This window comes from Mus caroli, unplaced genomic scaffold (genome assembly GCF_978045245.1).
Source record: "Mus caroli unplaced genomic scaffold, Mus_caroli_1 scaffold_9, whole genome shotgun sequence".
Classification (NCBI taxonomy): Eukaryota; Metazoa; Chordata; class Mammalia; order Rodentia; family Muridae; genus Mus; species Mus caroli.
Genome location: NW_028227264.1, coordinates 110,852,565 through 110,865,305, shown reverse-complemented (window position 1 = coordinate 110,865,305; position 12,741 = coordinate 110,852,565). Strand labels below are relative to the sequence as shown.

General features: G+C 40.6%; 1 protein-coding gene across 5 annotated transcripts in view; it reads right to left on the bottom strand.

Annotated features, from left to right (window-relative positions):
• Positions 1 to 12,741, bottom strand: part of Osbpl8 (oxysterol binding protein like 8) — a 136,868-nt gene that overhangs the window by 71,779 nt on the left and 52,348 nt on the right. The window contains exons 2-4 of one of the 5 annotated variants that reach the window (XM_029482547.2): positions 9,668 to 9,704; positions 6,192 to 6,366; positions 2,149 to 2,286 (exon numbers count right to left, since the gene is read on the bottom strand). In XM_029482547.2, the coding sequence (XP_029338407.1) occupies positions 2,149 to 2,239 (91 nt within the window). In that variant the 5' untranslated portion in view covers positions 2,240 to 2,286; positions 6,192 to 6,366; positions 9,668 to 9,704. The remainder of the gene's footprint in view (positions 1 to 2,148; positions 2,287 to 6,191; positions 6,367 to 9,667; positions 9,705 to 12,741) is intronic. The other 4 variants (XM_021173759.3, XM_029482543.2, XM_085843150.1 and 1 more) reach the window with 4 other exon arrangements.

The window sequence follows — 12,741 nt, the reverse complement described above, 5'->3', positions numbered from 1 at the left end:
TGAAGACAGTGACAGTGTACTCATATACATAGAATAAATAAATCTTTAAAAGAAAGAAAGAAAGAAATTAAGTAATAGTTGCAGGAATCAAAGTGCCAGCATTATTTAGGACACTGGACCAGTTTACTGAAAAGTCAAAGGTACATTTGACAAAAACAAACAAGGACATTCTTCAGGATTGATGATATAATAGCCTAACAACGCATTTGTTTTAATTTCAACAATCATACTTAATAAAGACTTGGGACTGGGATGTAGCCAGGTGGTAGAGGTCTTCCTGGCATGCTGAAGGTTCTGGGTTCAATCCCCAATAGCACATCCACTGGGCATGGTGCTGGCCACATGGAATCCTGGCACTCAGGGGCGAAAGCAGAAGGAGCGTGAGTTCAAGGCGTCACCCTTGGCAAGGTTTAAAGGCAGCCTCCATTATCTGGGACGCTGCCTCCAAAACAAGAAGGCTGGGGAGAAGAGGGGCGAACAAGCTTCACCTCGGAAGATAAATCATAACGTTAACCACTAAAACCTGACACGGCCAGCCTAGTTAGGAGAGTCAGAGGTCTCACTGTAAGTTTCTAAAGTGTGAGCTTACTAACGGTCCCTTCCCTTTCCCATGGGTAGTGCACTCCAAGACCTCAGGGGATCCCTGCAGCCACTAACAATGCGAAGCCTTACACAGACCTTACTGTGTCATGTTTAGCTTATAAGTGGGCACCATAAAAGAGTAACGACAACTAAGACAATAATCACAACAGCACACTGTAATACAACCCTCCAAACCACAGGGTGGGAGCTGCATCCAACAGAACGCCCTCCACGAAGGGACGGTCCACATTCCTGCAAGGACAGACCAGGATCCTGACAGATTTCATCACAATACTCAGAACTGAGTGCAACTTAAAACTGAGGAGCTGCCCTTTCTGGAATTTCCCATCTAACAATTTCAAACCATCATTTGGAAGATGACTGAAATCACCCAAAAAAAAAAAAAAAAAACCACAACAACAAATTCAAGTTCTTAAATCTTAAAAGCACAAGCTCTTTCACTGCAGCTCTGGAGTGTGGCTGGGGAACAGAGAGTATGCAATAAAACTCTAGCTGAGTACCAAAGTGCTCATAAATTAGAAAGTGCAACCCACAGACTTGTGGGAGTCTCCAACACCCTTTTACAGGGCCTGAAAGGCCAAAGGCAGTTTCATAACACTACAGATATTAGTCACCAAATTCTTTGCTGCCATGTACTCGTGGAAAAAGAATGAGTTTCATTTATAAACGTCATCAAAGCAGCAGTGGAAAAAACCTTAATCTTGAACCTTTATATACAGATTTAAATATTCTGTGCAATAAAATGAGAAGTGTATTAAACACTACTGTGTAGTACATTTTTAATACACAATTCAAGGCAGACTACATAGAAGGCCTGACTTGGTCTGTGTGTGTATGTGTATGTCCAGATCTTATTTATATTTTTCATACCATCACACCATAGCCCTCTGACTACATAGGAGTGGAAATAAAAATAGTCTGTTTTATTAAGATAGGCACTTAAGCCTTGTGAAAAAACCCAAACTACAGTAAGAGAAAAAACATCTTTTGTAATAAAAATGTTATTGATGACCCAGCAATTCCAAATACTCAAATACAGAAATCAGTAAGCAAGCAGTACTTGAAAACGAAGTCCTATCAGTTGTAGCAAGAACTTAAGATTCTATATTAGCTAAAGCAGGCAGGCACAGAAGCCAACCACCAGAGGTACGGGAGCTAAGAGAGTCAACAGCATAGAAAGTAAAAGCCCTGGTCTTACAGAAGTGGGTGTAAAATAGTGCTTACAAACTACTGGAGATGGAGAAGGAATGAGTGCGGGGGGAGGGGTAAGAGAAAGAATGGTTACGACCAGGGGCAAGTTTCCATATTTTTCATTGTATATGTAAGGAGACTAGAAGACCAAAAAGTGAATGACTCTCTGGCTTAGAAGAGTCAAACACTGGTGAGGCTAAGAAAAGGCAAGTAACCAGAAAGGAAAGTGTATTCATTCCAAGCCCACTGCAAATGACCCAAACCAAATAAACAGCAACAAAAATTGTATAAAGCCAGGCAGAAATGCAGTGTGGCACCACAAATGCCAGTCTTTGCCCCCTGGAGACCTCTTACCCTGGCTGTGAAGGCTGGCGGGGCTGAGAGAAGGCTGTGGCAGATCTCTAGTTGGGGTTGGGTAAGCTTCTCTGCCTTGGCGCTGACTCATCTTTCCTGGGGTCAAATGCTGAGGTTCGTCACTGTTCGCTACAACAGCTCAAAGAAAGAAAAGAAAAGAAATTACTATTGAATTAATAGGTTTTATAGCATAATTAATAACTTGAAATAAACCTAATGTGCCTTTTTGATGATATTAATCTTACCACTTTAATTACTTGCATAATCATTTTGTTTTTATGTTCACGTACTATAAATCCAAGAGGAATGGACAGGTAAGACTGAGTTAAGTGCACACATCACAGACACTATCCTTATCCAACTGCTAAGGCTCCCTAGGAATAACTGTCTTTCACAGATATAACCCTTCAATATCGGTGAATACAAGTCATTTCAGAGAAGAAATAAAATGATCAAAAAGTATAAGGAAAAATGTATAGCTTTATTAATGATCAGAAAATACAAATTAGTAGCAAGAGAAATAATACTTTATAGTCAACTGAATTTCTACTCTGGTTTCTAATTTTTGGATGGCAAGTAGTTAAGATTTTGGTTTCAAAGGGAGTGAAAGTGAGGTTCAGAGACCACCTTCTCCACAACTAACCAGCAAATAACACAGGCAACCTACTCAGAGTAGGTTTCTAAGTCTGTCTTCCAAAGGCTTCCTGGCAGGCTGGAGAGAGACCTCAGCAGTTAGGAGCACTTGTTGCTCTTTTGGGAACTCCTAGTTCCCAGTTCCCACATGGTGGCTCATAACCACCCATAATTCCAGTTCTAGGAGATACAGTGCTCTCTTTAGATCTCTGCAGGCACCAAGGCAGGCCTGTGCTGTACAGGCATACCAGCAGACAAACCACTGCTACAGAAAAGTCTTTTTTTTAAAAAAGCACCATGTTTGGGAAAAAAAAAAAAAAAGAAGACGAAAGGAAAGAGAAAGAGGAGAAAGAGAAAGAGAAAGAGAAACAGAAAGAGAAAAACAAACTTGCCATCCCAACTTTCAGTTTGTAGTGGACTTCACACTTCTCACCCACCTGGCCAGGCTACCCACGAACTAGATTCCAGGAGAAATGGAGACTTAAGCGGTGAGGGAACAGGGTGGGCATACCCGGCCCCAGGCCCACCACATACTTGCATGTTTCTGTACTTGTGGACAGTTTAGTTTCATCTTAAAAACCCATGACTTGGTCTTTACTTGTCATTTTAACTAGAACATCTCACTGATATTTTTATCATTTTATCTTTTTTTTTAAATATATGAATACACTGTAGCGGTCATCAGACCCATTACAGAGGGTTGTGAACCACCATGTGGTTGCTGGGAATTGAACTCAGGACCTCTGGAAGAATAGCCAGTGCTCTTAGTGGAAAGCATTCTTTCCAGCCCCATCATTTTATCTTTTAAAAAAACCAATTGTTTTACATATTTTCTACTGTCCTAAAGTTTTCAAAACTATATTTAGCTCCTTATACTTCAAAACCAAAATATAAAACACTCTCATTTATCCCCCAAGAAAAGGTATAATATGTACCCCAAAGTAAAACTATCAAACCAAAATAAAAACCAAAAGCCTATGAACAGGTAGCTCCCAAATTTACTTCTCCAGTTACAGTATCTCCCTGACTAAATCTCCTGTCTCAGCTGCCAGCCAGAGGCTCACTGTTCCAACAAAAAGGGAACACTTTTTGTGATACACATGACCATTACCACATTAAAATTATGAGTTTGGTCATCAGATGATCAATCACACAATGAACCTGAAAAAAACCACTCAACAGGAGAATATATCACAGCCATATATTCTAAAAAGTCTGTATCTGAAGTGTTTTAAACCTATAGCTCCTATACACCAATTAAAAAGACCGACAGCAACAGAAAACTCGAAGAACTGAGCAATACTGCAACAGAAAACGCAAATGTCCAATTAGTACATAGAAATATTCTTTCTACTTAAAAATCAGAGAGGTAGAAATCAGGTTCACAGTGGGATATTTTACAGTCATCAGAACTAAAAAAAATTAATAAGCTTGAAAATATCAAATAAGATGGGTCATCAAAATCTCTTTGGGCACTGCTGGAGTAGAAACTGATACTAGCACCCTGGAAAACAATTTGGGGCTAGCACATACTTGATGAATGTAACACAAACTTGCTCTCATCCCTAGAAAAACTCTTATAGGTGCATACTAAGAAAAAAGAATAAAAACTATTTTGTGAGCCGGGCGTGGTAGCGCACGCCTTTAATCCCAGCACTCGGGAGGCAGAGGCAGGTGGATTTCTGAGTTCGAGGCCAGCCTGGTCTACAAAGTGAGCTCCAGGACAGCCAGAGCTATAAAGAGAAACCCTGTCTCGAAAAACCAAAAAAAAAAAAAACCAAAAAAAAAAAACAAAACTATTTTGTGATGGTTTGTATATGCTAGGCCTAGGGAGTGGCACTATTAGAAGGTGTGACCCTGCTGGAGTAGGTGTGGCCTTGTTGGAGGAGGTGTGTCACTGTAGATGTAGGCTTTAAGACCCTCATCCTGTTTGTTTTGAAGGCATGAAGGTGTCATAAAGAACAAGTTGATGCTTGGCACTTTGAGAGGCCATGGAAGGCCATTGGTGAAGGTGCAGCCTCAGTTGCAGTTGACAGCCCAGGACTGAAGGGGTCATGCAAATGAGTTGAGACTTGGCACCATGAAGAGAGCCTATAAGAGGCTATTGGTCAAACCTCATTGCAGCAGAAGACCTCAATGTATTGGAGATGCTAATACCATGGGATGATCACCAAGAACAGCAGTGGCAGTGGAGTGGATCAACATGAGCTTAGAGTGCTACAGAGAACAGAGATGGAGAAGTGATGCCAGCCCTTTGGAGGAGCCTAAGATGTTTGAGATGCCAGAGTCATGGTCTATCTGCTTAGAAAAGCTGCTAACAGGGAGTGGTACCAGTCCAGGAGAAAGAAGTTTGTTGCAGTTAACAAGGATGAAAAAGGAGTTGGAGATGTAAAGACTGCTTTGACATCAGATACGGAGACGCAGAGTTTGGAGTTTTTAGCTGGTTTCCTGTCTTGCTTTGGACATTACAGTTAAATGATTGACTCTCAGAAGAGACTGAACTTTGGACTTTTAACATTGTTGAGACTGCTATAGACCATGGGGACTTTGGAAGTTGGACTAAATGTATTTTTGTATTATGCTATGGTTAGGTATGGTCATCATAGATTCATATGTTTGGACAAGCCTATAGGGGCCAAGGAGTGAAATGTGATGGTTTGTATATGCTCAGGCTATGGAGTAGTTCTATTAGAAGATGTGGCCCTATTGGAGTAGGTCCGTCACTGTGGGCATGGGCTTTAAGACACTCATCCTAGCTGCCTGGAAGCCAGTATTCTGCTAGCAGCCTTCAGATGAAGATGTAGAACTCTCAGCCCTTCCTGCACCATGTCTGCCTAGATGCTGCCATGTTCCCTGAACCTGTAAGCCAGTCCAATTAGATGTTGTTCTTTGTACTGGCTATTTTTGTGTCAACTTGACACAGCTGGAGTTATCACAGAGAAAGGAGCTTCAGTTGAGGAAATGCCTCCATGAGATCCAACTGTAAGGCATTTTCTCAATTAGTGATCAAGGGGGAAAGGCCCCTTGTGGGTGGGACCATCTCTGGGCTGGTAGTCTTGGGTTCTATAAGAGAGTAGGCTGAGCAAGCCAGGGGAGGCAAGCCAGTAAAGAACATCCCTCCATGGCGTCTGCATCAGCTCCTGCTCCCTGACCTGCTTGAGTTCCAGTCCTGACTTCCTTTGGTGATGAACAGCAGCGTGGAAGTGTAAGCCGAATAAACCCTTTCCTCCCCAACTTGCTTCTTGGTCATGATGTTTGTGCAGGAATAGAAACCCTGACTAAGACATTCTTGTAAGAGTTGCCTTGGTCATGGTGTCTATTCACAGCAGTAAAACCCTAACTAAGACAATGCTTTGCAGAAACCAAACAAAGTAAAACAAAAACAAAATTCAAAGAGCTTAAATACTCACCAATTAAAAAATAAAACAGAGGAGGTGAGAAGTACTAGAGAGATGGCTCAGTAGTTACGGGCACTAGCTCTCTTCAGAGGCCCCGGCTTTAGATTCCCATGCCCACATGGCAACTACAACCATCTACAACTCCAGCTCCAGGGGGTCCAGCACCCTCATCTGACTTCCGTTGGCACTAGGTACAGAGCATGCACACTCATAAACACAGCAACAATAATAATTCTAAAACGAAACAAACTAAATGTGTTATCCAAGGATGGTGTACATCATCAATCCCAGTACTCCAAGGGCAGAGGCAAGGGGATCTCTGTTAGTTCAGGAGCAGCCTACTCCTCACAGTAGGTTCTAGCCAAGCTAGTCCTACACAGTGACTCTGTTTCATAAAAATAAAATACTAAAGTGGGTTAATAAATTGTGACACAAGCATAAGCTACAATAGCATATGTCGTCTGCTTCTGGGTCAAACAGCATGCGTGAGTCACAGAAACAGAACATCAACCACAAAACGCCAGTTCCCAACATATTACATACACTCCGGTACAGGGCTTAAAAACCAGTGTTGACAGGGCGCATGCTTAGCATGACAGGGGGGTTCTGGATTTAAACTTTAGTATCAGAAAAAAAAAAATGTGTAAGAAATAAAAAGCAAGCCAAGCTCAGCAGTAAAGACACCTGCCACCCAGTGTGATGAGCCACATTCAGGACCCACATAGTGGGACAAGAGAACTGATATACACAAATCGTCCTCTGACCTCCAAAAGCATTCTGTGACCACATGGGCGCTAACACACACACACACACACACACACACACACACACACACACACCCTGAGATACATGTGTAATTTAAAAAAATTTAAATTTAAAAACAAATCCTTACCCCTTTTCAAGCAAAAAAAAAAATCAAAAAATAAAAGATTAAAAAACCCACAACATAGTCATCATGTCTGGGGAGAGCCACAAGCTAGAGAAAAGGAAGCGATTACAGCATGTTTGTGCATTTTGTTAGTACACACAGGCATGTGTTTAAGTAACTCCACTACATACACAGGAAAACAGTTCTGCCCACCTTTCCGACCCAGTGTCTATGTGCTTCTCCAAAGAAGAGCCCAAAGTGGAGAGACCTCATGTGCTCCTGCCGGTCTGGCATTACAGGCCTGTGTCTCCATGCCCAGCTCTCAAGCAACCTCTTTTTCAGACTGCTTTACAGTAAGACAGAGAGCCCATCTTCCTGTGTGTTTTGTCTCAACTAGTTCATCAACATTTCTCTTCATAACACAAATCATCAGTGCCCTACAGGAAGTCTATAACAGTGCAGTATCTGAACAGAAGCTTAAGAAGAACAATGACTTTGTTGTTGTGTGTTTCCACTGGCACAACTGATAACTATTTGCTAAATAAGTGAAAAGCTATTTGGCAAAGGAATCATTGTGGCAGCGCAGCTTCTTAACAAGTGACTCACCTGCCGATGGTGACATTACAGTGCCCCCTGCTGGCTCCACTTATAGTGCATGCAGCTGCTCGGTAGCTTCTCCAACTGCACAGCAAGCACACTGGCATAACTAGCAGTGACTAACAGTTACTGTGCCAGGTAACCGATCACCCTCCCTACATCCGCAGCGACTCATCAGACTTTAAAGGCAGGCGTTTGCAACTTCTGCCATTTCTCTTGTGCTGCATGGGAGCTAACATAAGATACCTAAGTAATCTGCAAATCAGCCTGACTGCCCTCAAGATCTCAGCCTTTCTTATATAAAATTAAGGTAGTAGTAAGATTTAGTAATATCTGGAAGGAGTTTTAGGATTTAAAAATATTCTTGGAATAATAAAAAAAATGTGTACAAAGAGATTTATGTTCTTCTATTTTTGTTTTCTACTACCTGGTAATATTGCATGTAATATGTATCATATTATAAGAACGAACTGCTGTGAGTTAAAAGAAATAGTGTATTACTTTAAATTAGCTTTCTATAAAAAATTAAATATTCTCTCTAATTTATTTCAGACCAAAGATATATATATATACACACACATACATACATATATATACATCATATATATATATATTAATTATAGAAATGATGGCTTTGTTATGTGACTATGTAACCACATTCATGTCACCATTTGCCCTCTCTTTAGAACAGCATCAGAAACCTCATTATGAAGAACTTTTGCCATTATCTTGCTCATTCCCTTTCTTTGAATCCCCTCAAAAATGAGGCCCAGAGCACAGAGATGGCTTGCAACAGTGAGATGACTACTAAATATAAATACAAACTTTGAAATTAGTTTCAAATGTGTCTGTCATTCAAAAAAATCAAAACCTCTGTTCAATTTATGATGGAATAAAATTTTAATTACTCTGTTAGACCAGAATTCGACCACCAATGCTTTGCTCTCAGTGTTTAGCATAGTAATAGTAGTCCTTAGTGGACTGTGCTTCTGCAGAGCTGAGCTTCAGGCTTACCCTGTAGGATCAGGGTTTAATGAACTGATCTCGGAAGTACTGTTCAGTTCAGTGTTGCTATGATTTCTAATGTCAGCTGCTCCCGTCACTGTCTAAATGGACTAAAACCATCTGAGGTGGCATGTTTTATTTGCTGTGCTTATTCAAAAGCCACCACAATGTCCATCCCTATCCAGAAAACAAAAACAAAACCAGCAAAATCTGTTACAGTAAATTGAATATAATTTATCTTAAAGGGTTTCTAGGCCTCTAAAATAAAACATGCTTTCATAAAAAGCTCCAAAATACAAACAAAAATGACAACCCAATTACTCTATTAAAATTCTATAAATGAAAACACGTTCTCAGTTTCAAAAGGCAGTAAGTAGGTCCCAGGTCCCTTTTGTAAGGAGGAGGTCTTACTAAATATTGAATTAGCTTCTAACTTAGTGGTTTCTCAACTTTCCTAATGCTTCCAAAATACAGTTTCTCATGTTGTGGTGACACTGGCCATAAAATTATTTTTCTTTTTAAACCTATTTTTTTTAAGATTTATTTATTTATTTATTTATTTATTTATTTATTTATATGAGTACATCGTACCTGTCTTCAGATACACCAGAAGAGGGCATCAGATGGTTGTGAGCCACCATGTGGTTGCTGGGAACTGAACTCAGGCCCTCTGGAAGAGCAGTCAGTGCTCTTAACCTCTGAGCCATCCCTCTAGCCCCCATAAAATTATTTTCATTGCTACTTCATAACTGTAATCTTGCTACTGTCCTGAGTCTTAATGTAAATCTTTTGCTTTCCAATGCATGAAAGGGTGGTTTGACCCTGCAGGTTGAAAGCCACTGCTCTGGATGACTGTGATTACGTACAGACTCTGTGGCTCTCAGAGATCATAGCAGCAGGTGAACACTGGTCACTGAGCATTTCACAAGCAAAACTGAAACACTATTTTTCATTTGTAAGTAACATCAACAATATTATTGTGTCCTTAAAACATGACATTCCAACGTTAGCTACTTACTTGAAGGCCCAAGGACATCTTTGCTATCACCAAGAAGCTTTTAAGGCAGAGGAATTGAGCAGCAAACACACACAATCCAAACCAGGGAGAAGCAAACACCGGACGGACGGAAGCAGCAGTAAGACAAAAGGACAAGAGGAACAGCGTTAGTCTGTGAGTAGGAGGCACGTGCACAGTAGTTTCAGTCATCATAATTTATAAGGCATTTCCTTCTATATACCCAAAACAAAACAACACCTAAACCTTGGCTTAGGTGATACCAGATATTTGCTTAAACTTGGGGAAGTGAAGCTACGAAGAGACAGCGGAGTCACCAGAGTCCGCTGCTTTACAATTACTCTAAGCAAGCGTCTCTCCTCATTACAGTTCAAGAGAGGGCTAAGCAGCAGGAAGGAGGACCATTCAGAAATCTAAGCTCACTCGTGGTTACTTACCCTTTTAAATTGAAAGCTTTAGAAGTACCTAACACTCAACCACTAGTAAGCATTAGTTATACCCACCATTAGAGCACTCTACAGAGACTTAGTGTTAGAATATTATAAGTCAAGCAAGATATAGGTTCTACAAAGACATCGATAAAATAGATCATTTTTAAACCAAATGGCAAAAATAAAAAGAGAAACAGTTGTCAGACAAATAACCCCAGGATAAGTTTCTTAGGACTGACTAAAGACAAGCATAATTTACAGCTACTAATCCTTTAGGAAGTCAAAAGACACATCCATGCTGCCCACCCCAACACGACCTCACTAAGTACCCTAGGCTGACTTCAAACCCACAGTCCTCCTCCTTCAATCTCCTATGTTCTACCACACCAAGTGAATGAAGAACTTAAGACTGACAACAGAGAAATAGCTGCAGACCTCTGTTTAGAAACTCTTTAGAAACTGACAGCATAACTAGGGCTCCCTTCGTAGCACAGAGCTCTCAGGCACCCAGCACCTCACAAAGCAAACCTAACCTGATTAGACGGTTGGTTTCCGAGCACAGAGGTAACTACAATGGGACAAAACCAGGCGAGGGAGCCCTCTGCTGCAGGCTCTGTCATCTCCTTGGAGAAACTTCCCTAGCCTGGTAGCTGTGGATATCATATTCTGGTCTCCGTTTATTTTTCTTCAGATGCTAAGCCATGCTTATTCTTCTATGAACAGAGTTGCGTTTCACAGACACAGCTCCGCTAACAATGAACTCATGTGCTCAAGTCCTCCTTACAGACAGCAGGCTTGACGGAGGAGATTAAAAGGGGTCAGAGATTAAAGTGTGTGTGAGTCAGGACTGGAGAGATGGCTCGGCTATAGAGAGCACGTGCTGCTCTTCCAGAGGACCCACACTGGGGCAGAGGAATACTCACAGCCACCTCTAACCCGGCTCCAGAGAACCCATTTATGCACTCACACACGCACACACCCACAAAAGGCATACAAATAAAGACATACTTTAAAATAAAAAATACACCTTAAAAGTTTAAAAGGCAAAAGTACTTGTGAAGACAATAATCTTAAAATAACAGCCAGTGCTCTTCATTTCCTAGTAAACAACCCTTTCTCCTCCGGAGTATACACAACCTCTGAATTTCCTTTTGTTAGTTTTGCTTTGGGTGCAGAAGGTATAGCCTTGATTTTAACATGATGTCAGGCTGTTCTGAAACCCTTGATCCTCCTGCCTCAGCTCCTGGACTGAAAGCATGCATGGCCATGCCTCGCTCACTACTAATGAAGAGAAAAATGGCAAAAGGATGGCAACCTCTTCTGAGACTGGGTCTTGTCTCAGTGCTCTCTCACAGGTAAATGTCTATGGCGGCCCTCCATAAGGCAGCCTTGCAGAGAGGCCTCGGTACACACTGAGGTGAGGATGGAGTAAGCTTAAAGAGGATCCCTCGTGTCCAAGCAGTCATCAGTGCAGACAGCGACAGAATCCCTCCCTATTCTTAGCTGCAACCTCCCAACAAGCTGCAGCCACATGATAAACTTCTCTTGGATTCCTGATTCATAAAATTTGAAATAAATGATCACTGTTTAATATGACTTAATTCTGTGATCATAATATAATATGAAATATTATATATAATAATATATAAATAAGTAATAAATAAGAAAACTGTACGAAGGCAGGAAGCTGACAGAGACAACTATAGTCAACTTTGTAAATGTTTCAAGAACATCTATTTTTTTTAAATTTCTTCTTGTGATGATAAATTTAGAGAAAACCTGTATGTACATTTGTCTTAAAACAACCCCTGCCAAAACCATGGTAAAACAAACAAAAGGAAATTCAGTGGTTCTGCACTCTCTGGAGGGAGGGGACTCTCCTCTTCCTCACTTTCCCTGAATAAGGGAATAAGGACCGTTGGAGACCATTTGGGATTGTCTTCACAAAATGTTTTTAAAATTTTTTTTAAGGTTTTTTTCATTATTAGTTTCCCCCTAGATTTACCAGTAACTTCATAAGGGAAAACTGTAGTTTTAATCACATACAAACACACAAGTGTAAACATGGTGTTCACACATATGCATATATAAAACCACGTTACAAACATATTTGAAGGTTTTAGAATTCATCTTCTATTTGGAGTAAATGGTTAATAAGCTCATTTTCATTGCACAGTTTTGTTTTATACTCTCCAATTCTATTGATTAGCAGTACTGTGCTGACTTTTGTGCAGTTTCTATTCCTTACCCATTCACTCTCCAAAACTGATTTCTAACATAGACAGTAACTTGAAGTATTGTTCCAGTAATTGCATTATAATATCAACATTACACCTTTCAGCATGTTTGTGCTATTTGCAGTTTATGCCATTGGATTAATCCTAACTGGTTCAGTTTGACACAGTGAGTAATGACCTGAAATATATACTATCCATACAGCCAATAAATATTTACTGAGTAACAACTATAGACACATATTTTAAACACCAAAAGATCCTAGCAGTAAATGAAACAGACAGAAATCCTGTCTTAGGCTGGAGTTTGTCCTTCAGTGGTAAATGTATGCCTAACTCCAGCCCTGGGTTTGACTCACACACCACCAAAACCAGAATTCTGTCAAAGTGGTACTTAAATTTTAGTGAGGGA